General features: G+C 48.8%; 1 protein-coding gene across 2 annotated transcripts in view; it reads left to right on the forward strand.

The window, feature by feature from the left end:
- Window positions 1-23174, forward strand: part of LOC144107726 (uncharacterized) — a 57581-nt gene extending 34407 nt beyond the window's left edge. The window contains exon 3 of one of the 2 annotated variants that reach the window (XR_013309363.1): window positions 23014-23174. Coding sequence is in view for 1 of the 2 variants with exons in the window: in XM_077640875.1 (XP_077497001.1) it covers window positions 5988-6023 (36 nt within the window). In the remaining variant the exon portion in view is untranslated. Of the gene's footprint in view, window positions 1-5987; window positions 6215-23013 lie in introns of those variants that run through there. The other variant, XM_077640875.1, reaches the window with a different exon arrangement.
- The last annotated feature ends 3498 nt before the right edge of the window (window positions 23175-26672 follow it).

Consider the following 26672-nt stretch of genomic DNA (forward strand, 5'->3'; position numbering starts at 1 on the left):
TTGTGCTCTTCTGCACTTTGCAGAGAGGCCATAAAGTAGTGGAGCAGAAAAGTACTGACTTAGTTGAGCGGCGTATATCATTTCAGGGCAAGCGCAGGTTACAAAACTTCAAAGCCGCCGTGGTGGCTGTGTGGTTATGGCGCTCGGCTGCTGACCCGAAAGAAGCGGGTTCAACCCGGCCACGGCAGTCGAATTTTAATGGTGGCGAAATTCTAGAGGCCCGTGCACTGTGCGATGTCAGTGCACGTTAAAGAACCCCAGGTGTGCCAAAATTTCTGGAGCCCTTCTCTATACCGCGACCCTCATAGCCTGAGTCGCTTTGGCACGTTAAGCCCTCATGAACTAAGCTAAACGGAACTACAAAACTTCACAAGCACTTTTACAGAGTAGCACGCATTTTGTAAAATTTCTTCCCACTTCAGTGGAACGAGGGCGAGCTGTTCCTGGTGGCTGGCCCCGAATTCGGGGCACCTGCAACCATTCATTAAGCGCAGATTAGAAGAGATGCCAGAATACATACATTTAAGTTTGTTCAACAGGGAGGCCTCCATGCGTTTTTCTTGCACGAGATAGCCTTTGTTTTTGCAGAACTTCGGCTACTCGCAAATGACGTGCTTTTTTTTTTGCCCATCGAACCTTGCGTGCACCGACTTCGAGGACAATGTTTCGTGTCAGCAAATTAGCGGTTTTCGTCATCCCCACAGAAGTTTGCCACACTTCTTGCAGGCTCGCTTAGGAGAGGTCTTTCATTGGCTTCCTGGCTGTAAACAAACGTGCGTAAATATCGATCGCGCCAGCACGAAAACCTCCAGCGCAATGTCTACTAACAGCGTTCACCTGATTATTAAGGCGTCTGCTCTGGGGTGAACTAAGATCTGTTCACGTTACGTCACACTATACTGAGCACATTTTAGAAGGTGTGCACGCTCTAGTGCGCCTATTAATGACACATTCTGAAAACAAGCGAAGGCTAAACTGATCTTCTCCACCAATCCTGTAGTCGTCTCTTAAGATAGTTGTTTCTATTTTGAAAATTGAGCATGCTCTGTCTGTTCTGAAACCCTAGTGTTCCTCGGATTCCTGCGACGGCATCGTAGATTGAGGGTTGGAGATCCTTAAAAGAATATGTTCTATCGTTTATGTGGCTTGCATGCAGCAACCGCATTTTTTTTGCCGCGAACACTTCGTCCTCAAGCGCCCAGCCATAGCCTCGAAGAGTAAACCACCGCGTTTGGAACTGCGAAAAATGCGGTGCTTAAAGTCTGGCTCCATCGAAGGGGGGTCTCTAGTGATTAGCACACACGTTGAGAGAGAAATGAAGAGGGAGATAAAGTGGCTGGTAGCGTGTTTTACGCAGCATTTTAGGCACAGTTAATTTCTCACTAGAACAACCGGTGCCCCCCATGGGCTGTTTGATGGCTGGATGACGTCGTCGCGAAGCATTTCTTCTACTTGATCCCGGATGGCTTGTCGTTCTCGCGGTGACACACGGTAGGTGCTTTGACGGAGAGGTCGGGCGTGCTGGCCGGTTATAATGCGATGATTGGTAATCGGCGTTTCCCAGACATTCGGCGATGACGAAAAACACTCGCTGTAACTTCGAAGCAGATTGCGGATCTGGTCTTGTCTGTTCCGGGGCAGGGCTGGGTTGATGCCGAAAGTGGGCGAGTTCTCTTGGTCAGGCGAATCTTCTGTGAAGGGGTCGGAGAGGGCGAAGGCGTCTCGTACTTCGGATATTTCAGAAAGCAATCGTCTTCCCTATGTTAATGTGCCGGTATTCTTCGCGGAAGTTAGTCAGCAGAACTTCGGCCTGGCCATTGCGGAAATGTGCGATGCCTCTTCCGATGCTGATTCCTCGGTATAGAAGCAACCGCATGTTCCCCTCGATGATTACTTCAGGGTTAATGGCTTTCGTGGCGCCCACGATCACGATAACGCTTGAGTGGGGTGGGACACTCAGGGCAACGTGATTTTTCAGAGTTTTCATCGAAGGGATGGCCTCGTCCCTCGAAAGCGTGATCATCTTGGATCGCAGGTCGATGATCGCCTGATGCTCATTAAGGAAATCTATGCCCGAGATTACTTCGAGGGAGCATTGCGGTAGCACAACAAAGGTCGCAGGATAGGCATGTCCTTTGACAGTCACTCGCGCTGTGCATCGCCCTAATGGAGTAATGAGGTGGCCCCCTGCGGTGCGAATTCGTGGGCCGTCCCAGATGGTCATGGCTTTCCTCAGCTGCGCAGCGAATGTTCCATTCATCACCGAGTAATCGGCTCCTGTGTCGACAAGAGCGGTAACTTTTCGGTCGTCGATAGTCACTTCTAAGTGGGATGTCCTGGCTTTTTCATTGCAATTCGGCCTCAGCGTCGGGTCACGGCTTCGTCGCGTATGCGAATCGCGGGTGGGGCGTGTTGTGGAAGCTTTGTGGCGGCGTCGTTTTGAATGCAGGTCGCGTCGTGGTCGGGGTTGTCATTTTGTGCGGCGTCGGTGCAGCGATTGTAGCGTCTCCATGCGGCGTAGCTGGTGCAGCGTCTTCATGGGGCGTGGTCGGTGTAGGATATTCGGCGTTTCGCTCGTGAGCAACCTCACCTCCAGAGGTTGCTGTCTTTAGTTTCCTCTACGAGGACTGGGAGACCTTCCTCGTAGTGCGGCTGCGTAGCAGCGGCGTGGCGATGCAAAGCGCGCGGTTGACGGCGATGGTGAGCGCGAAAAGCGGTTCGGCGTGTACTCGTCTCGACGCAGGTACTCGTCGATTTCCTGCGGACGTTGGCCGAAGCGTGGTCGTGGGGCATCAACGGCAAATCCTCGAAGACCGAGACGTCGGTACGCGCAGTGACGAAGAATATGGCCGGCCTCATTGCAATGGAAGCACAACGGCCTTTTGTCGGAAGTCCTCCAGGCGTCGCATTTCCTGGGGCTTGAGAGTCGCTCATAGGCTCGGCGGCGGGCGGGGGCAGGGAAGCGGCGTTCAGGAACAAGTGGTTCATGTCGGAGAGGACTTAGGGGTTGTCGTTGGGGCTGAGGAGCGCGTACTGCAGCAGCGTAGGTCATGGCCTGGGGTTCTGTGGCCGTCGGGGTGCCAAGTGACAGTTGCACTTCTTCCCGTACCACATCCATCAGAGTCGCTGCTTGACGCTGTGGGGAAGATGGCAGTAATCGGCGCAGCTCCCCGCGGACGACTGCGCGGTTCACTTTCCGCAAGTTGTCGCTGGTTGTGGTCGTCGTGTCCGGGCACATTGCTCAGAGGAAGGGCGGTTGTACGGCCGCGCCCGGACGTCGAGGGTCTTTTCGATCGTGCAGGCTTCTTGCATGAATTCCTCGACTGTTTTTGGCGGCTGGCGGACGAGGCTGCCAAAAAGTTGTTCGTTTACGCCGCACACTAAAGACTGAACTTTCTTTTCCTCGGTCATCCCGGGGTCGGCGCGGCGAAATGGCGTTTCATTTCTTCCACGTAACCGCGGACGGGCTCCTTCGGAATCTGGATCCTGGACTCGAGGAGTCGTTCAGCTCTTTCTTTCCTGTCGACACTGGTGAATACCTTTAAGAGTTCCTTCTTGAATAGCTCCCAGGTCGTTAGGGAAGACTCGTGGTTTTAATACCACGTGCGTACTGAGCCCTCCAGTGCGAAAAAGACGTGCCAGTGTTTCGCTGCATCATCCCATTTATTGAATGATGCCACGCGCTCCCATTGGTCCAACCATTCTTCGGGATCTTCGCCTAGAGATCCATTGAAAGTTGGCGGCACCCGCGGCTGCTGCAGTATGATCGGTGTCGACATCTTTGGCGAGGTTGCGGTGCTCGTAGCGGCGTCCTTTCGATGTCTGGTGCGGTCCGGCGGGGTCCCGAACTCAGGCTCCTCTCCCTGGAGACGTCAACTGGCTCGTCCTCAGGTTCGAAGCGCAGGAGCTGGCGTCACGACTTGAAGGGGGCGTCCGGAACATGGAAGGCTACCCAGCACCTACACCAGATGTCACGTAGTGGTGATGGCAGTCAGGAGGAGTGAATACGGACAAAATTTCTCTTAAAAGAAAACTGTTTATTGCGCTTACTTGCGCCCACAATGGACTGAATCACTCGGCGGCGGCGTAGTAACAAGCGTGCTCGGCGGTCGTCGAACAGAATGCCCGCCGCTGTCGGCCGTGCTCAATTTAAAGCTGATAGCGAAGTTTCGGGATAAAGCGTGCAAAGTTACTAGAACATTATGGAACAACGTAGAATCAGCTCTGCCTGGCTTCGATAATTCGAGATAAATCTAGTCGCGTCTTGCGTCGCAAACAAACCGATGAAGTGGCGTGGCGGCAGATTTGAAGAAGGAACACACGCAGCGAAGATTCGCGGCACTATTGTAGGACTAAACATTAATATAAAAGATGACGCCGGAGTTTTCTACGCCAAACCTCAGTCCTCAAACCTGCGCCTCTTTTTCGCAACTGTCTGGCAAGTCTTGAAGCCCTGTCGGGCCGTCTGCTGAAGAACGGTATCGCCGGCATGTATAATAATCCCGGTGTGAGATTTCTCTCCAGTTGGCCGCAACAATGTTAACCCCAATCCACTAATGTCTAACTTCCTTCACCCCCCTGATGTAGCTCATAAATATGAATGGCGATAAAGGACATCCCTCCGTTTTAACCACAACTCTTGCTGCACCTTTCGTTTCTTGCCAATTCACTACTACGTTGTTCTCCTTGTAGACGTCTTTTAATAAACATTTTTTCACTACCCACGCCCTCTTTTTCAAAAATCTGCCATAAAAGGGCGTCTTTCACATTGTCGTAAGCCACTTTGATGTCTAAAAACGTGATCTATCTGGTCATTCGTCACTTCCGGAAATTTCGATGCATTGCGTGAATGCGAGCAAGTTGATAAATATAAGACCTTTTTTGAAGCCGTTCTGCAGTTCTCCGAGTACCTCCGCCTATTCAGTCCAACCTTGCAGATCATCGCCAATCCTTGATCGTTTGCATTGCTATTATATACAATACCGATATCACGGTTAGGGGCCTATGCGACTTAAAGCGATCTTTTACACCTTTGCATAGCAGGCTCATTCTACTCTCTCCTCAGCTTGCTGGGATTTCTTTAGGTTTTAAAATGTCAGTTCAAGCACCCCCAGCGCCATCTTACGAGCACGGAGCTAGTCATATGGAGCAACATGAGATTGAAACCATCACGTCTTCATCCCCATTCATCCTCTTTCATATGCGAAAGCTAGCGGACACGTGGACCCAAGAAGAGAAAGGCAAGGCAGCGTCATCTGAGGATAGTGGATGAAATCATACGGCACGGAGGGAGATCTGAACCACCAGCGTCATTTAACGAGTATGGAGCAAGTGACACGAAGCAGCGGGAGATTTGAACCACCGCAGGAGGGCAACGGTGAATGAATTCAGTTCAACACAAAGCGCTGAAAAAATCGGAGCCTACATGCTAACGCATTCCCTACAAACCAATCGTATTGATCGCCTTGAGCTTTAGGAAGCTATAGTTTGCCTTTGTGGCAGTTATTTTGTAAGGCAAGATTGTTATGAGCACTGCTGTTGGCCTTGTACCTCCAACAATTACTCCCACATGCTGATGTCTAGGATGTCTTATGATTTGGTGCCGTTGAAGACAGAATGAAAATGGAAATGCAAATTGCCGGTAGTCCCTGGAAAGCTATACAGTGCGAAAATATTGGTGTTCAATTTTTGAGTATGGTTTACCGTGCAGACTTCGTCCCGCTCAAGTGTGTAAACATAAGTGTCAAGTGCTTTTTGTTTTTGTCTCGTTTCGTATTGCCCACACTGTAACTGTAGAACTTCCTCATTTTGTTGTGTTTGTGCTGCTTGAGGTTCCAGGTTTCATATTAGTATTTAGACTTTTACGTCGGCTCCCTGACACTTTGGAGAAAGTCACAGCATCTGGGAACAGAAAGCATAACTGAACAGAAAAGAAGCTGCGTCAACGGGTGCAGTGCTTGCTACAATGCGTGCATTTCATTTTACAGAAACCGCCTGTTTCCTGGAACGTGGATGGAATATGAGATTTTTGCGCCTGCGTCGCTTGCGCCATGAAAGGATGTGCGGGAAGAAGATGCCGAGCGTCACTGAGCAAAGGCAACGCCAGCGGACGAGTGAACGCTTGTGTTCGTTGGACAGTTCAGTGCACACCGCGCACCACGCTTAAGGGTCTCGTGTACTCAGACTTGCCTCTTATGTTAGTTTAGTCCGTTGTTTTCCGTCCCGTTGATAAAATCAGGAAACTGCAAGTGTCGAGCGTATCTGTCTCACGTTAGCACATATCAAAGTGGAAAGTTTCGTGCACACAAGGAAGTGTACAGTTCATTAGCAAAAAAAGGTACTACAGGTCATGAGAAAACAACGTCCTTGCAGTGGAATCAACTGCTTCCATGACCATATAGTCGCTGGGACGTAAGGAAACGTGTTGACAAATATGAGAAAAATGGAGCACTGTTGAGCGTTTTTTTTTTTGAAATCTGAGCACTTTCTCTCCGTTTGGAGACCATTCGAGCTGTCTTTGATAAATTGTTGCCACAGCGTTTACTTGTTATTCATGGAAGCTGGCACAAACATTTGCTGTGTAGTTCAGTTGAGTTGTTAGCTACTGCTGTGGTTAGCCGTGCAATTACCTGGCCGGCAATTGCTACACCCGGTATTTGCTGTGTATGTTTTGCACAGTAAGCGTCATTTAATTTCTTGCCAGTTAACTAACCTCTTCTTCCAGCACCGCCATTACCTGGAGATATATGAGAGGTGACCAAAGCTTAAGATTGGAGCGATATTGCCCGATTTCTTTTTTCGGTCTCAGGTGTAGCGAATAAAACGACACAGCCCTCGTGCACAAGGCACTGCATCCATGTACTCACATGATGATTGTACATCCTGTGAAAGTAATGCTTTTAATAGAAGCCGCATCGGTCAGCCTGCGAGCTTTTGCCGAAATTTTGGACACCGCTGCGTATGTGTCTGCCCGGCCTGCATCTACAGAGCTCATCGGACAGGCCTCCGCCTTTCTTCAGAAACGGATTCGCCCAAACGACGCCTTGGTGTTCTTGTCATGCGGGGACCACACGTATTCTTTCGAAGATTACCTCATGAGGGTTTATCCGAGAAAGTCAACGCGATGGTCCAGCTCCGAGACAGGATTCGCGAATGTTCTGCTGGCGAAAGGAGCGTTGAACGTGCGAACAGTGATTGTAGTCGTCGGCGCATCCTCAGAGAAAGTTTCGTGCTTACGGCGCTTCTTATCCGCCCACAACCGGTCGTCTTTAACCGAATGGATAGTATTTCACGACAGCCGAGAGCTCCTCAGCCCCGGTGAGGTGGCAGCACTGAATAGCACTTTCTCATTGTGTGGAGGCCGTCCGCTCTTCTTGGGCTCGGTGACCTCAGAGGAAAGCCGTCCGGCCATTTGTGGCGTATCCGTGTTTTCCCGAATGTGTTCCTTGATGAATAGCAGTAGCAGAACAGGTTTCACGTTTGCACCCGGGGGTAAAGAAATTACTTTCGCCTGTCCGCTTTATTTAATGGGACCCGGGCAAGTGGAATGGACATGCGCCTTCCCCCGCTACGAGATAATATTCAGAGCGCTTCAAGCTCAGAATGTAACGTACACGTTTACGATGTATCCTGATAGCGATCATGCCATCATGGGCCTTAATCGTGGTGAAGTTGACGTACTGGTGAGGCTAGTAAGGCTGACTTTACATAATTTCGCAAAGTTCCTAATTCCACCGGTGTTGGAGTTTCGAGTGGAAACGTTCTTCACATGGAGAGATTTACACAGCTACCAAATTTCATTCTTCGGCGGGCTGACGCATTCAAGCTGTGTCATTGCGCTCTTTTTTATCTCACTGTTTGTTTCCTGGCTCGTACTATTGCTTGGAAAGTGCTTTGAATTGAGGCAAAAGTCTCCTGATATAGATTCGCTGCTGTTCTTGCTGGCCTCGTTTTTTTCCCTCTCTGCGCCGATGGACAGCGGTCGCCGTCGACAGACGCCTCCTCGTAGATGGTCTTTTCGAAAATTGTTCCTCCTGATCTGGCTGATAGCCATTATGCCTTTGTCAGTCTACTTTAGGGGGGAACTGACATCCCGTCTCACCGTCACGGTGCCACCAGATTTTATAGACACCGTAAGAGAGCTCGAGATTGCGTTGGACCGTGATCAGATTTCGCCTTGCATGACCTATCTGTTCGCCAACATTGATATATTTCCTAACAACTCCGTGGTCTTTCATCGACCCCTGTACACAAAGCTGAGACGCGCTTTGGAAAGCCGAATGCGAGACACCCAGCTTGTTTTCAAGGCGCCTGTAAGCTGCTTTCGCTGCGCACGGCAGCCAGGTTCCGCCTGCTTTGTGCTGGGATTGCACGAATGCGACAGGGTGTCTCACAGACGGCAATTCGTGGAATCACGCGAACGGCTGAAAACATCAATGGGCACATTGCCTGTCCGGAAAGATTACGCCCACGCACAAATATACAGCAACCTTTTGCGCCGGTTGCTGGAAACTGGGCTGTACCCACAGTCGGCTGGGTGGAGAACCTGTGGCCGTAGGCAAGTGTTCAGTGAGCCTCCACATGATGGAAGCTTTGTAGAAGCGACGCCTACGCAGCTTTACGAGCTCTCGGCAGCCTTCGTTTGTTTTGGCGGCTTGTTATTGAGTTCTGTTATTATATTAACCATGGAGTTGGCACTTGGCAAACTGAATCCACCGTGACGATTCAGAGCTAATGGTCGCTATAGAAAACTTTATCCAATTAGTGTTCTCAGTAAAAATTGAGTCTCCGGCTTTTTCCGGTTATGTTGACATTTGCTAGGCAGCAAAACGCGCATTTATTGGCGAGAAAATAGGATTTCAAGATCTTCCGGCCTGTCGATTGAAGCTCGTGGCGTATTTACTGATAGGAACCGATTGCCTCCATTTTGAAGCAAACGGTGTGTATCGAAAAATCTGGGATTCACGGAAAATACTGATGCCGAAGCATGCATTTTACTAAAAAATAAGCGGTGACCACGACTCCTGTATTTCGTTTTATGGTCGTTCCTTGTTAATAAAGCTTCGCTTTCAGTGAGAGTGGTCTCTTTCTGATTAGAAAGCGTTACCCACATCGATACTGGCCAGTCTCTCTCTCTACTGATTATCCCTTTAAAGGAGTGGAGGCACTGAACTTTTGTTTGCGCGGTATTTGGCTTATATACTCTGCATTGCTCCAGTACACATGATACGTGTTCCAAGGCTCATGCATTCGCGGACAATTATATATAATTACACCCTGTATATACAATTTTCGTTTCCATTTCTTAGCGCTGGCCCGTGCTATGACGTCAGAGCCGTGAAAGAGCAGCAATTCTGGTCACGTAGGCCCCAAAAGTTGTGAAGTTTGGACTGCTGAGTCATGTTCTCTCGTGAACAATCTGTACAGGTGTGGCTAGTAGCAATTAAACAGAGTACGTCGCACGAGAAAAAAAAATTCGGGGGATGCTCCGCCTTAAGATATGACGTGATGCTGTTGATAGGTCCCTTCAGCGGCCTGCAGTCCTTTTTTCATACCATTCCGAAAGCACGGACACAGTGCTTAGTTTTGTTTTTTATATTAACGCGACAGTGTTAGGGCTAAACTTCTGCAGAAAATCCGTCGTCGGTGTTGTGAGCGAAAAAGCAGGTAGCCCACCTGCCACGTATAGGTCACGCTACCTTGTGGAGTCATCACAACCTGCTCACCGTGGCAGGTGGGAACCTGCCCACCGGATTTCAGCAAACTGCAGCCCAGCGTGGCTGCTGGCAGTTAAATTATTAATGGTTGCGAGAGGTTGCTCGGGGAGAGCAACCCGGGTCGCACAAGCCCCACGGTTGGCTGGGGTGAAACCGCAACCTGCCGGGACAGTGGCGCATTGCTTAACAGTTAAGCTGCAGCACTGTGCCGGCAGGGATAGGAGGACTCCGTGCGATCTCTTAATGTAGATAATGACCATGTCTGCGGACCCCTAAACGCTTCAGAGTGAGATAGATAAAGGGAGTGAGGAAAGGCAGGGATGTTAACCAGAAGGGCGCTCCAGTTTGCTACCCATTCTTGCATGATAAATTTGAAGCCTGTAAGGGAAGCAGCGACGTTTGGAGCAAACTTAATCATTTATTCTGTCGTGCATCAACTGTACCTCCTGTCAGTGGATTAATTCTTGAAGGGCACCACATACAAGGATCAGAATTGGCAGAAGCATTAAATAACTTTTTCATAGACATTGTCGGAAATGTGCCATCATACGATACTGTGGGGCTGGATATAAGACGTAATACTGACAGTATTTTTCTTCGACCAACTGATGAGCATGAGATTTGCAGCATTTTTACCTCTTTAAAGAACAGTAAAGCCTGCGATATTGATGACATTCAAATAGGAGAGGTGAAACATGTTATCAGTCGGGTAGCTCCTGCACTTACCTAAATATATAACCTTGCTTTGTTTTCTGGGCAGTTTCCCAAATTAAGGCATATTTCTAAAGTTATTGTGCTTTTTAAAAGTGGAGACAAAAATAATATGTCAAATTATAAGCCTATATCCATCCTACCAGTTTTTTCTAAAGGTGTAGAAAAGGTTATCCACAGTAGACTAACGAAGTTTTGCGCTAAATTCTCCTTACTTTCTTCATACCAGTACGTGTTTTTGGAGGGCAAGTCTACTGAAACCGCCTTGTTGATGCAAAAAGAGATTGTTTTGAGTGCTTTAGAAAATAAACAGATATGTCTAGGTGTATTTATAGATTTTTCTAAGGCATTCGACCGCCTTAATCACCAGTGTTTGTTAAGAAAATAAATTTTATGCATTCGTGGCACTCCCCTGTCCCTTATAAAGTCATATTTGCAGCATCGTCTTCAATGTGTAGAAATAACAAAGCAGGCCTCATCTTTTTTGACTATTAAAACCGGTGTTCCTCAGAGCAGCATTTTAGGTCCGCTATTATTTCTTTTGTACATAAATGACATCACGAACATCGACAACACACCAGAGTACATAATATACGCACACGACACAACTAGGCTTTTTAAAGGCGACACTCCTGATTCAATAATTCCAGTTGTAAACAGTACACTAGAAAAACTGAGGGCTTGGAGTGAACAAAATTCTCTAATCATAAATACACAAAAAACAAAAGCAGTCATATTCCACCCCAGGCAACGTATAATTTTTAAAAACTGATTTATGCATGAGGGACTCCATTATAAACGTTTCACATTCTGTTAAAGCACTAAGAGTTATTTTTCACGAAACTTTGAGTTGGAACGCTCGGATTGACAATGTTGCATCTAAACTTTCAAAATGCACGGTGTTCTTGCAAAATATCGCTCCTGTTCACCAGTGTCAATCAAACTCATAGTGTACAATGCACTGTTTTTGCCCTATCTCAGTTATTGTTTTTTGGTCTGGGGCAGTACCACGGAGACAAATATCCAAAAACTTTTTCGACTGCAAAAGAAAGCAATTCGTTTTATTGCAAATGCTGAATACCGAGCTCACACGGACGAATTGTTTACCCGCCTCAATATCATCAAAATTCCAAAGCTCTACGAATATTACTTAGCCACAAGGTATAAAAAATCCCTTCACCATATCCATGATAGCTTTCTAGACATGTGTGCGCTACAACCAAATGATCTAACATATACTCTTCGAAATCCTGAATTTTTGTGGATCCCTTTTCACGCACTACATATGGTGATCAAATGCTGCGCCATAACGTTCCAGTACTGCTAAATAAGCTCATCTTGAACAACGTCTGTATTGACACCTGCAATCAGAAAGACATCCGGGACATATGTTTACAATTGTAGTATTATTTATGTTGTTTGTGCCTGAGACAGCACATTAATCACTTGACGCACTTCTGTTTGTGGTATATTTTGAGATCTATTGACCGCCTTGCTTGACATGTTTCTTGAGTTACCAGAATGTATATCTTAAGTGCCAAATGTTTTGCGCTTTAATTCGCACGCAAATATTATTTGTGTTCTTTTTTTGTCTTGTTTTGTACACGTGCCTCCCACGCTGCAAGCTATGTATATGAGGGGTTCAGGCTGTTTCAAGTGGAAGTTGTTTCCACTTTTTGCCTGAATCAACCCTCATCATTTTGTGATGAAAATAAAACGATTGATTGATTGATTAACCCTGCACTACGGAAGAGGGATGACGGGTTTGAAAAGGAAAAGAGAAAAGGAGTGAACAGCACATTCTAAATTTGTCTCTCAAGCTAGTCGCTCTCAGGTAGCAAAAACAGTGCAGTTTTCTTTGATGCCGCAGTGTCCATTCAGGTGGATGTTCTTGGCTGATCAACTCAACTGCAGCCCGTTATTGCGGCTCAACTCAACTGAAGTCCGTTGGGCTGTAGTTGAGTTGAGCCGCACCAACTGGATGTAACGCGTCCATTACATAGAGTGCGTTGTGCGCTGCTGGCGTGCGCAGGCCATAAAGCAGAGAACGCAGGACATTCATAAAGAATGTGAGCATCGTAATCACTTGGTGATCTTGGCCACGGTCCGGATCGTGGCTTTTGTCTGGTGCAGTCGTACGTTGGACATTGGGAGTGCGGCAACGTCACTGACCCAGTGGGTGCAAGTCTTCGGTAGTGGTGGCCAATTAATATCAGACGAAGTAAGCGCGGCGTCGCCAGGCGCCGGGCTTTTTTGATTTAGTCTGGAGTAGCATGCCAGGCCAACAACCAGGCTGACCTCTCCTGTTTCATTAAAGTCTCTCCTCCTCCCTCGCCTTGATTTAGTATGGTTGTTGAAGGAGGCGGACAAGCTGCAGTGGCACTTGAGGCCTTTCATGTAAAGGTGATTGCCGTCCTTGAGGACCTCCAGTGGCGCGAATGACGTGGTTGCACCTTTTCAGCGGCTTTCTGTGTGTGGAATGGTCTCGCACCATTTGTTTCAGTACCACCCGTTCAGTCCTTAGACGGGAGCAGCTTTTCGAGGTAGAGCCGTGAAGGCCACGGCAGTTGCCGCATTTCAAGGCAGTCGCGCGGCAAATGTCGCCTCTGTGTGGCTCGGAGCACCTCGTGCATACGATGCAGTTGTTGCAGACGCTGCTCACGTGACTGATCTTCATGCACTTCCTGCACTGTAGCGGCTTTGGTACGGAAGGTCGAACTGGGGTGTTTAAAGTCCCCAACCTTCACCCATGATATAGTCTCCCTTGAAGGTCAGCTTGATGCATTTAGACCTGCCCAGGGATCTGTCCTTTCCCCTTTTTCTTTTCAGTCAGTCTCATCCGCCTTGCCCGCAAACTATAAACCATCCCTCACCTTCGCCATACACTCCATGCTGATGATATCACGCTATGGACCCCTCATGGCAGTAATGGAGACAGAATACTCTACAGTCCGCAGCTACCTTCACCCAAGCACATGCGCGGAGTATCGGACTCTCATGCTCTCCGTAGAAGTCGGAGCTCCTCATACTCCGCCCCACAACCCGAAACTGCCCCACAGCCCTCATAACCGTGACAATGGAAAACCGTACTCTCCTGGTAATGGGCCTCCACATCCAGAGCAAAGGAAAAAACTCACGATCCAGAAACTCAAGCAGACGGCGGTGTCGATATCCCACTTAATCCGCCGAGTTTCTGGACACCACAGGGGCATGGAGGAGCATGACCTATGTCGTCTATTTTTTCTCTCCAGGCTCCCCTACCTGAAACTCCAGGGCAGAGAAATCTCCGCCCTGGATGCCATGATCCGAACATCATTTAAGACAGCACTACACCTACCCCTTAAAATCTCAACCAAAAAACTCCTCCAGCTAGGCCTACACAACACGATAGGGGAGCTTATCGAGGCCCACCGGCAGACACAATACATCTGTCTCGCGAGAACCACCACCGGCAGACACATCCTACACACCCTCGGTATCAGGATACCAGCCACGGATCCCACACAGCTCCAGGTCCCCCACCACATTCACCGCGAACTAATTAAACCTGTCACCAAAAAAATGCACCTCACCTACCGCCAGCCCCGGCGCAGAGCTTGCGCACGGGCGCTCCACAAACATTATGGCACGGAACCGTATGCGGCACGGGTGGATGCCGCATTGCACAGGCGAGGATGTGGTCGTAGCCATCACGAACCCCTCCCTCCCAACGATTGCCACCCTTCACATATCTCCCACTGCCACTTCGGAGGAGTCCGAAGAGGCCGCAATTGTCCTAGCCATTATGCGCACAGAGGCCCGGTATATACTGTCCGACTAACATTGCCATACTAAATTTAGTTCGCGGGAGAGTTCACGTCCCTGCATTTCGCATACTGAACTCACTAGCCGCACAACCGCCCCCGCCACATGGAGCTCATATGGGTGCCTGCCCACTCCAGGAATCCCGGAAACGAGGCTGCCAACGCTTCAGCCCGAGGTTCTCTCAACTGGGCACCGGCGACCTCCAATGTAGGGTTCTCACGGGAGCGAATGCATTCATTCAGTGAACTGACGCAGGCCTGCAAGGCCGAGCGTCGGCTATACCCCCACCTCATTCCTCTCTCGACAATTATCACCAGACACTATGGAGGAGGATCCAAACACGCACCTTCCCCCCCCCCCTTTATATATGCTTGAACTATCACCAAGTCCACACAAACCCCTCCTGTACCCTCTGCCACCACCGCAGAGCCACTCTCGACCATATCCTTTTCCTCTGCCCGGCGGATCCTCTCCGCGGGGCCTGGAGCACCTTACCACTTGGGAGGCTTGGGAGACCCTTCTGCGCTGCGAGGACCCGGGCCAAGCAAGCCATCGCCGCAGGCCGGGCTGCCAGCGTCATGAGCCTCTGGTACATGAACGTTTGAGTGCAGTGGAGCCGTGCGGGGGCCCAAGGACCTGCGTGTCCTAAACTCCCCTGTTTAAAATAGTTGTCACCACCTCCACCACCGAGGCAATGAACATGGATTAACGAAATGCTGTTGGTCGCCTGCTTTATTAAGATGGGCAAATCGACGTCACATATGGCGGTGTCGACGGTGTTAATTAAGCGAGCCGTAGGATAGGTGGGCGCACGCTGATATTGTCAAGTTTGGTGATGGTGGTGAAGCTTTCAAGAGTGCTCCCGTCGGTGACATCAATCGCAATGACATTTTTGTAGAGGTTTACTATCAGCCTTTGATTCCTCCCTGCACGAGGCTTACAAGATAAACAGAGGTGGTTTGCCTGTTCAGGAGGTTCAGGTTGCGGGCTCGTTGCTGTGGCACAAACAAGACGGTATGAGTCGGGGAACTGCGCGCCGTGATGATCGTTGACGTGCTTGATGAGGACGACTCGGCTTGTGTGCGCAGTGTGCGCTTGGCTTTCTTGCTAACGACCGGTACCAATCCGTCGACGGACGAGCAGTCACCACTTGGCACCGAGTCCACCACAATGTCCAGGCGGCTTGAATCATTTTGGTCGCAGAGGTGGTTTCTCTGGGTGGCCGCAGCCGACCCGCCGGGTTCCAAAGGAGGCCCACCAGCCTCCATTTCCATCGCCGTCACAAAAAGGGAGCGGCGCCTCCCTGGTTATGGCACGAAAACAAAAACAAAATCTGCAGAGTCGTGAAGGCAGCGTTTAGATACAGAACTTCGTCTGCCCAGGCCGCTGAAATTATCCATTAATTCTATGGAGTCATACTCTTATTACGGATCCTAAGTGCCCATCAAGTTTTTATTTTATTTTAATTTTTATTTTACTTCTTTTTAACTACCACAAGAGACTCAAGGCCTTTCTTTAACCAAGGCGAACCAAAGTTCCTCTGTGGTCGAGGAGTAGCGCGAAGGGGCAGCGGTTCAAGTCCCGGCTAGACCATTTTTCAATTTAGCGCGATTTCTTTACTTCAGAGGCACTACATAATGATAATGGAATGACGTCACGACCCTGTAGGCCGATGAGAAATTGTGTACTGACGTCATCACTGCTGCACTGTGATCTTTGTGGGGTGGTGAATCGCTCGCGCAATGTTATGTGGTTGTGACGTCACGTCCTTATCGACCAATCCCGATTTCCTCGACACGCCGACGCCAGGTTATCCAATGAGCGGGACCCTTAACGCTATTGCGTTAAAACTGCGTGTCAGTGCCACGCAGCTGAGCCCGGACACAGCCGAATATCGCCACGCTCATGAGCACGCTCCCTAACCAGCGGGACCCCCCCATTGTAGTGCTTTCCTGTCATTCGGCAGCAGCGATTAGGCAGCAGTGTTTTATGACATACAGTTCAGGCAAGCACCACAATGGGAACGCTTGTCTGTCAATTCTAAACGTTTGTCACGCCACCGATGACGCACAGAGGGAGTCAAAGCCACTCCGGCCCGAATCCGCGCACGGATACTACCTCCTCCCGAGCGAGACTACTGGGGAGAGGGTGCGAACACGGAGGAATTAGAGCGCGTATTCGCTGGCGCAAAGCTTGTTTGTCGGAAACATGGGACAGGGACGGGTCTGGGGGAAAAGGGGAAGGTGGCAGGTCGTCTTATGTGTGAAGATGAGTCATTGTATCCACATGAATATTATGCGGATCGTGAGCATGGCCGCGAATCCAGTGAATACGCACAAGAAGGGGGTATTATTTGCAGAGATAGTGAAATGATTGTGAAATTTGGGATATGCGCCAGACAGCCTTAAGCTGCTTAAGGGTGGCAAGGGAGTCCGTGTCAATATGAACAATATCGAAAATGAGTACGAGTGGAAGGGAAGGACTTGCATTGTGTATCGCTTGAAGCTCCAAGGCAAGGGGAGTGCAAGTATCCGCGCTATGTGTACGGCGGGAGTTAAGGTAAGAATGGTGGGACTGTAAACTGGTTTAACTCCTTGCAGTGCGGTGTGGTGCATCGGTGTATATTATGCACCCTGGAGAGGTAGATTCGCGGCTGATATCGGCGGTGAAGCAGAGGAGCGATTGTCTGTGAGTTGACAGTATGACCATGGAGGGAATGTCTTCAAACGATGAAGCTGAAGTGCCACCTTGCATGCTCTTTTGTCTCTCACTGATCGATGATTTCACTTAATGTACTAAGTTGAGCGTACTCTTGAGGAATGGGTATTGGTGTAATACGAGGGAGATAAGTTATGGCGCGCATAGCCTCCCGATTGATTGCTTCAAGGGAGTCCCACTGTCGACGGGTGAGGAGATGAAATTGGGCCTGGTAAACTATCCGCGGCAGGAGGATCGAGCGCGCAAGCTGACGGCCAGTGTCCGATCGCGTTCCGCCAGAGCGCATAGCTATGCGTGGAATCATACCGAGAGTAACTTGAGCCAATTTACGTGTCGCGTTTCGCCAGGAAGTCGCAGTTTCAGATGTATGAATTAGGTACAAGGCTTAGAACACGCACAATTTCCACTTGAGGAATTTGAGAATTATCTACCATGGAGGTAAAATTGGCTGCTTTCCGTAAGCCACTTCTGTTTCCAATGCAAATGAAACATGATTTATTAAACGATAGGGTCAGACCCAAAGGAGGGAGTCGTCATGTTAAGGTATTCAGCGCGTGCTGGAGCGCCAAATTTTGCACAGACGCATCTGGATGACAGGACCACAAGGTTATACGCAAGGACACCGCTAACACCCGTGCCTCATGGCATTCCGTGGGGCACATGTGTTAGCAGGATCAGACGTGGTTTTGTGGTGGCATTCATTGCCGCGTCTACATCCCAGTCCGGACCTCAAAACTGTCGCTGCCTGTGACGGAAGTAAGATCTTTGGCCCTTGGATACCTGGACAACGTCTACGTGGACGACCTGAGAGTTTACACTGATGGTTCTGTCAGCTCTTAGTGAAATGTGTTTCACAACCGGCAGCGGACAGTGACTGTGAAGGATGTGCTTCGCACAATGTACATATGCTGATCCAACACAAACTATAAATGACCAGGCTGCCTTTCGTAAGACGTTATTCTGCCGTCGACAAGAGGAGGCATGGGTTCTCCCTGCTGACATGAAAAAAAGGTGGGTTCGCTGTATTTCCCGTGGAAAATATTACTCGGGAAACCTCGGAAGTTGTTGGTGTGGTGATTGATCGCCATGAAATTTCGCTAAACAATGTAATATCGAAATAAAAAACTGTGAAATAAACTGACATTTGTTAGGTATGGCTCATAGTTGTTTAGTGTCCCAAAGCGACTCAGGCTATGAAGATCGCCGTGGTGAAGTGGTAAGGAATATCGACCACCTGAGGTTCTTTAACGTGCACTGACATCGCACAGTACACGGGCCTTATAGCATTTCGCCTCCATCGAAATGCAACCGCCGCAGCTGGGAGCGAACGCGCATCTTTCGGATCAGCAGCCGAGTGCCATAACCAATGAGCCACCGCGGCGGCTTGACCTTGGTTAAGCTTCAGAATAAATGAAGCCTAGAAAAGTGCGATGAGGAGCTAGTTGGTACGACATTATGGGAACAATGAAGAACTGCGCAAAAAGGAGGGGACAAGAGAGAAGAACCACAAGAGACAGGCACAGACTGACAACTGATTTATTGCACCAACGCCTCCTTTCTTCAACAACAAAGCGCATGCGCACCAACGATAAAGCCAAAACCCATAATCATCTCGTCAAACCAAGAAACTCCAACTCCTTACAGTACAAGTGTATGGAAGCCTCGCTAACATGTTTGTCAGCCCCTAGTCTCGCGATTTCCAAGGCTTCGATAATTTCACGTTATTTCTCATCCCTCGCCGTTCTTTAAGACAGCTGACATGGCCTTATCATTAAAAAGCTTCTCAGGCAAGACCACAAAGCCCCCTCCTTTGTAGGTCATCATCAAACCGAGGTCAGAGTTTCTAAAACAGCTTGCCACGGATCTCAACATGGAATTTTCATTCGCTTGCCTTTGAAGGTGTTGCGGATCGTATCAACACATTTTAAATGGCAAAGCTCCTTCTCTTCGCCTTGAACCTTGTGAGCAGTCCTATGCGCCGCCTCCAAAGCCTCGTGCTTGCTCAGGGGGACTTCCAGGCTGAGCTATGGGCCCCTGTAGAGGACACTCTCAACGTATGGAACGGGCACCCCTCAAAGGTAGACAACCGGAACAGTACCAATCTGCTTTTTGGAGACCTTGGGTAGGCTCAGTCGCCGCATGTTATTCATTGTTTTCATAACTTCAGAATAAAACTTACCAGGGTGAGAAGTCATCTTCACAAATGCTATTTGCACGGAAGACGCATAAAGCAGTGTCCGTTTAGAGCCATAGTGAACGCGGAGCGTGGTAAAAGTCGACTGCACATCTTCCTTCAAGACAAGCTGAACGAGCTTACGTTTGCTGATCCATTGCTAAGCAGAAATTCAAGTGATGTAGCTTAGTATCTGATTTCCATTCATGGGAAGTCAGTAGCGGCATTTTCTGTGCCTATCAAGGATCTTTTTTGTTTACTTCGAATGCTAGGTTAATATCGTGCGTAGAAAGTTGTATCGACAAGACAAGACGATCTCTCACATTTTCTCCGCCCGCGGTTAGACTAATCGCATATGAAACATTTTTCCGTACCAAACTTGAATATGCATCGACTATTTGGAACCCCCATCAAGAATACCTAATCCAGGCGTTAGAAGCAGTCCAAAAGCGAGCTGCTCGTTTCATAACATCCAAATATGATTCTCGGCTGAGCGTTACTCATTCAAATCTTCCATTGGTCTAACCCGCTGTCATCACGACATAAGATAGCAAGACTTTGCCTATTTCACAAACTTTATTATAATTTCCCGCAATTACGTGAGAGCCTTATTCTGCCCCCCTTGAGATCATCCCGACGTTTGTTTAATTGCAACAGTGTTCAGCATATTCATGGCACCACTAAAGCTTTCAATAGTTCATTTTTGCCAACTGTTATATTCGAGTGGAATGTACTCCCTGACGATATTGTCAGTGAAACCAACTCAGTAAAATTTAAACACTTATTGACTGCTTATTTCTCTCCTCAATTCCTGCATAATGAATTTTATTTACCTATTTATTGTCTTGGTAATTTCAATGCGTTTAATGTGTTTATTTGTGCTTGCCATTTATATTTGTGCTCTATCTTTGTGACCCATTATTACCATTTGTCCCCCCCCCCTTTATGTAATGCCCCATTGGGGCCTTTAGGGGAAAATAAATGATGATGATGACGAGCTCTTACGCTCCAGAATGACTAAGGTATAGATGAGAGTGGTTTTTTGAAACTACTGCACCTATATCTGACGTCTACGTTCGTAGAAAGGGGGAACATATTTTTTTTTGAAGGGGGAACATATTTTTATTTTTCAAAGTGTAGCATGCCACGGTCGTTTGAGGCGCGCAAGTGCAGAAGCCACGCTGGTCAGCAAGGAGAGCAGAACCACGATTTATTTCAAAAGCTAGGTGCCTTTTATAGGCATGCTTAAAGTGAGTAGAAGGGGGAAGAGGAGAAGAGAGAGGGCGGCGATAGCGGCTGCCGCTATCGCCGCAACTCAATTTACTGAATAGCATATGCCACACAAAGGCAAGGCGTTTTTGTAGGTTCTTGCACTGCGCCTGTGCTGAGTGGTTTATTTCTGGCAGTGTGTGATAACCTGTTGTCTAGACGTTTGGAAGGTTTCGGTGTTTAAAAAGTGTAATACATGTGGATTAATTATTACTCTCAATAAAAAGGACACTCCGAGTTCTTTGAGAAACTTTCTGGAGCATTTTAAGAAATTTCAAATATTGTTTTAACCTTCTGATCGTGACCCATGGCCTTCCTCTTGATCTCAGTATTGGTGTTATTAGCCTGGGGGGAAACACGTTTACCGTGCGATACGGCACAGTCGGCATTGGTGAAATGAGGAATTACAAGACTTTGTTTTCGCAGTGACCTAAACAAGTTGTGCTCTCACACAGTTTAAAGCCCAATGAAACAGTCAGCCATGCCTAAGCGCCGCCTGCTGCCCCCCGGTGAATTGTTGCTTCCGGTCGCGAAAAGCGTTCTGGAGGAAATAAAGGTGGAAGGTCAAGACATGGGCAGCAGGAAGCGAAGGAGAGGCAAAGACGGCGAAAAACAAAAATGTGCAGTGATGCCATACACTAATAAGGTGTCACACAACGTCAAAAGGATCTCCCGGAAAGCCAACATAAAGGTGTTTTTTTCAGCCCCGACGAAACTCATAAGCGACCAACCCAGAAAAAAAGCCAAGAACCGGAGGCAGAATAAACCAGCAGCAACCACTTTTTTTTATTTACTCAGGGTATTGTGTATCAAAGAAAGTTACCTTATGGAAACAGGTACATTAACCAGACCGGTTGGTGTCTTAACGAAAGGTTACACGAGCATAAATATATAATGTAAGTTCTACGACATCACGCTTTCTGGCAAAGCACTGCCGCTATTGCGAACACAAACCTGCCTGCCCGACGTTCCCGGCTGCAAATCCCTACCCAAAACCAATGCAAAAATTGAGGAGACACTTTAGGTCCGTTTTAGGGTATGACGCGGTAGCGTTAATGGTTCCTACAGAGGCCTGGGCTTCTCTTTGCGCACCGACTATCCTAGATTCCGCCTACATGCCCATATGTGTGGAATTGGTCAATCTCTACATTACATTCATGGAACCCGGGGAGCCCTCATACCACACCCGGCGCAGAGGTGCGGCGTTAAGCGATGCGACACTGCCCCAGCAGGAGGCTGTTTCAAGCACAGCCGCCGGTGGCGCTTGTGAGTTCCAGGTTGCTCTTCCGGAGTTTCCGAAACGCTCATGCGTAGCACCACGGTGGGCAAATTGCAAGTGCGTTAAATTTATTTGAGTTAATCTCATCGACACGTGACACGAGGGGCAGGTATCTCACAACCCGGTAAGCAGGTTGCCACTTGGCATTGTAGCCAGGTTCTGATGACGCCGCAAGGTTACGAGACTGCTCTCAACGAATCATTAAATGTCACCTACCACGGTGGGCAGTTTGCTCACAACCGAAGGGCAGGTTGCCACCTGCCATGTTGGGCAGCTGGTGATGACGTCCCAACGTCACGTGATTTTGCTGGCAGGTGGGCTTTTTCTCGATAGGCCAAAGCCGAGGCCGGGTTTTCCGCAGAACGGAACCCTTAACGACACCGCGTTAAGATAACAAGGGAGATTATCGAAGCAAAGGCTCATGCTGCAGGACTTCGTGCGGCGGTACTCCATCTATTCTTTTTTTCAAAAAAGATGGCTTTCCTGGACAGGCTAAAGGGAAATGTGATTAAGGTTGCAGAAAGGTCTGTATCTTATCCGTCTAGTATTGTTTGTGTGCATGTACCATATTGATTCAGACACGCTCGTGAATAAAATTTAGTTTTATATTCAGCGATTGTCCCATCCTTTCTACCCGTGTGTCTTTCTGGTTCGCTTCACCTTAATTATGGTAAACAATGTCACGACCCAGCTGGCGACACGACGTTTGGCCATCCGACGCCCCCGCAAAAAAAGGGTGTCCTGGTGGGAAAGTACCTGCGGATTTTCTCACGCTTGGCTCGGTGGGAATGACTTTCACTTTGGTTCCCGGAGAAAGACGCCTGGGGCATCGACCGACGATGGACAGACTACAAGGGAATAAAGGAACTGTGCCTTCGAGTAATTAGCCGTATCTGTCAGGAGCCGGCCTGACCGGAGAGAGCTCGCCGCAGTTGATCTCCGCGGAGCCGCAAGGATCACATGTGTTTTTTGAGAGACAAGGAGCCGCTTGCACAAAGCTTGGAACACTGTCGCTACATAGTACGAAATAGCAGCGGACTTGAGATTTCTCCTCGCCCTTTCCCACGGGTCGAGTCGGCAACGAGTGCTACAGTGCTCTGCAACTTTTCCCATCTTGGAAAAATGTGCCTCCTGTTGGATTGGCCACCGCCTGATGAAGGGGCGGAACCTTAGCGGATTTAAGGAGCATGCCGAGTGAGAAAGGACGCTCTGGGCCCTGGCGACAGGGCTCAATCAGTCACTAGACGCATGAACGTTTTAATTTTGAACTGTTTGCTCTTTCTTAAATATGTAAATAAGCTTCACCAAGAATCTACTTGTTTTTCGTTTTCCCAAACTTCAAGATGCATCTTTCCTCAGTCGGAAGGCTCGAACACGCTACCCAACGGAGTCCGGGTTCGAGCTATAGCCTGGGGGCCACGACAACTGGTGATCAGCACTGGGATCTGAAACGACAAGCGGCAACAACGGTCGGCCGGCGAGAAAGCAGCTGTCTCGGGACATAATCACATGTGCGGGTGAGTGCTTGGCTTTCCTCTGATGTAGACCAGATTCTAAAAGAGGATTAAATTTTAGAACTGGTAGAGATCTGTGCTTAAATCCTCGAGGTTTGGTATTTTTGCATAGTTGTTCTGGAGATACCCTAGACTCGGGGCTATCATGGACATACAGAAGCTCCAGAAGCCGGACCTGTTCTGTGAGGAATTGGGGATTGATACAGAGGGTTTGGGACGAAAAACCGTGATTATTCAGGCAATCACTGATTTGGGAGCAGAAGATGAGAAGCTCTGTGAAGCGTGGAGCCACATAGAACAATAAAAGGAAGAGCAGTTCAAACAGCGGAAAAGCGGGAAACAGGAAAAGAGGCGTGAAAGTGAAGGTGAGAATGAAGCAAAAAGTCTAGCTGGAGCGGGAGATAGGGAGATAGAGCTCCGTAAGTTAGAAATGGGGTTGAGCAAGTGGCCGGGCAATTGTCCCAAGCAAGCGGTACCTCTTCTCAGCAAGGAGGCAGAGTTCAAAATGTCATGGTACATACAGCCATATGTGGTATCAGTGGATATCGGTCTCTATCTTGCAAATTTTGAACGAACGTGTGAGAAACTATCTTTCGGTCGAGAAACTTGGTCTCAGCGGCTACTCACGGTTCTGCCCTGCGAGGCGCGCGCTACCACCCACAAAAAAATGGCAGTGGCTTAGCTCGGCTATGCCAGGACATACGGAATGAGAGGTACGTTTCTCTGGCTGAGCTTGTTGTTGTCACTGTATGTTTAGCAATGAGAGACATTGGGCGGCTATGCGCCGTCTATTGCACTCGGCAGTCTGGCGTCTCCGTTTGGCAAGCCGTTCCTCTCTCTGTTCGGGCGTCTCCGCTGCTCTCCTCGCCTCCTTACGCTCATTCTTGAGTATAAAAGTGCCAGGCGACAACCTCAGGATCGGAAGAGGTAATCTTTTCTTGTCTATATCGCAGTTTAGCAGCGGCTAGACTCTCCTTCCCTGCATCCATGCCAAACGTTGTGATACAGCCGCCCATTACATCTCCGACTTTTATACGCAATGCTGCGCATGCGACGCGCGGTTCGGATGGTAGAGCGGTGTGTGCCGAGGCGGCGATGAAGCGCGCGGCGCACCTGTGGGGACTCTCTGGCCACCATGGTATCGGCGCATGCGCAAAACTGCTCATCCGCGTGACGTCATGAGCGGTCCCGACGGTCCGCACCTGTTTCTTTTCTCCGGTTGTCATGGCAACGGCGCATGCGCACAACTGGTTTTTCCCAACCACCGCAAAATGCTCGACTGGTAGTCCAGTGTAGCTCTCGCTACAAAAACGTTGTATGGGCGTCTGTCGAAAAAGCTATGTCCGTCGTATATACGTCTACACGCACCTAAAGAGGTGCTTATTACCACCCATTGAAAAATGTATGCAACTAAAGCTATAGTTCTGGAACCATACAACTGTTTTTAGCTCTCCATAGAAAAATATATTCGCGCAAACTACGGCTATAGATGCTCATAGGAAAGGTTCATGGGCCAAATATCTATAGCCGACCATAGGACATTCAGAGGAGGTTGTCGCGCCGCTGAGCCAGGAGGACACAGAGAACTACGAGAAGTTCAAGGCTTGCCTTCTACGAAAGTACAGACCTAGCACCGGAGCGTTCAGGCAACGATATCGGGGAGCTAAGAAGTCGAGGGAAGAGAGCTATCCCGTTTTCTTGTAAAATTAGTTGAAAGTAAACTTGCTCGAGTGGGTAAAGAGCACCGATTCCTACAGAGACCGGGACGCTGCAGTTGAGAGTTTTGTTGGAGCAGTTTTACAACTGCCTCCCTGAGGGCTACAGGACTGGGACAACGTAACGACTGCGACAAAAGCTGCCGAACTGATTGAGGAGTACGCTTCGCGCTGGTAGTTTAGCAACAAGACTAAAGTTGTGGAAGAACGGCAGATTGGGCGAGTTGGAAATGCTCCATAATATTAAAGCAGCGCTAAGCAACAAGGACGAGGTGTGCTGAGCAACAAGGTTGCGTCAGCACACCTTCAGTATCCCTAACCTCCAAGGAAATGAGCCTGTTGCACAGGGTATAGCATATCGGCGATAACTGCACGAGGCTTTGATGGGGTGTGTTTTCATTTGAATTTTTAAATGAGTACATCTGTGTTGACCATGCGCATGTGCGTAGTTCTTGTGTACGTATAAATTGACCTGCTTACTTCAAATAAAATTTAGTTGTAAGATCAGCGCCTGTGAGTGTGTTCCCTTCTTTCTTCGTCCTTGTTGCTAAGCGCTGCTTTAATATTATGAAGACTAAAGTTGATAGGCCCCGTTATTTCGGTTGAAGTTCCAATTATCGTCACGAGAGGCACTTTGGGAGCTCTAGAGTTGATAAAGACAAAAGAAAGGCTTCCGACAAACCTCAGAGAAATAATGACAATGAGAAAGGTGCAAAAGTGGCCAAAGCGCCGAAAGAAAAAGTCGCATTTGAGGCTAGGAGGCTGCTCGCTTCCTACAGATGCAATGAGCCGGGCCACATAGCAGTGAACTGTGAAAAAGAAAAGGTTGCGGTCTCGTATGTCCGTAACTACGATGAAAACATGAAGCTGGTGGAACCTTGCATGCACGACCTGGTAGTGAGCGGGAAGTGAGATAAGGAGCTGCGTGACTCATGCACAAAGATGGATGTTGTCCATCCGTCCTATGTGTCCCCATTCGATTGCACAGACCGATGTGCATAGATGCGACAGGTAGTGGAAGGCAAAAGCGTGTGCTTGCTTTTAGCGACAGTGGTAATTGAGGGTCCTTTCGGCACGCTTACAACCGAAGCCGTGGTTTTAGGAAAGCTACCTAAATTCTATCCGTATTTGTTCTCTAACAAATCGAATATGTTATTACGAGAGAAGGGGATCCATTCTCGAGACCGTGTTATGCAGGTCTTAACTCGTTCGAAGGCGCGAGAACTTGCAGCACAGCTTACTCCTGAGAATTTCGCTGCGAGGAAAACCGCAGTTAAAGTTGGGGAAGAAATGGATAAACAAGGTTCAGAAAATCGCGCTAACGAGGCACCCGAGACCGGTCAACCTGGGAGTAAGCATGACGAACCGCGGAACGAGGCAATCATAGAGGGTGTTTTTTTTTTCGCCAGTGTCAAGCAGTTTCACGACGCTGCTTAGTGCGAATCGAGAAGAGCTAGCAATGGAACAAGCAAATGACCCAACCATACAGGAGATCATAAAGCTCCACGGAACGAGTAAGGGAAAAAAATTGGTGGTGGTTTAGCTTTGGTTAAACCTGGAGTGGCGTGATAGCTACAGCTGGCCGAGTGGAACTTGGTCACGTGACCAACCACGTCACGAACCACGTGGTCAGCCACAGCGCCGCGCTGCCGGCAGCTGCTTCGCATCACGTGACCAAACACGTGACTGCGTGGGGGCGCAGCTACAGGGTTACAGCGCCGCCACGCTGAAGGCTTGAAATGCTACCGTAATGCAGCTATGGCTACAAAAAGA

Source organism: Amblyomma americanum, chromosome 10 (genome assembly GCF_052857255.1).
Source record: "Amblyomma americanum isolate KBUSLIRL-KWMA chromosome 10, ASM5285725v1, whole genome shotgun sequence".
Classification (NCBI taxonomy): Eukaryota; Metazoa; Arthropoda; class Arachnida; order Ixodida; family Ixodidae; genus Amblyomma; species Amblyomma americanum.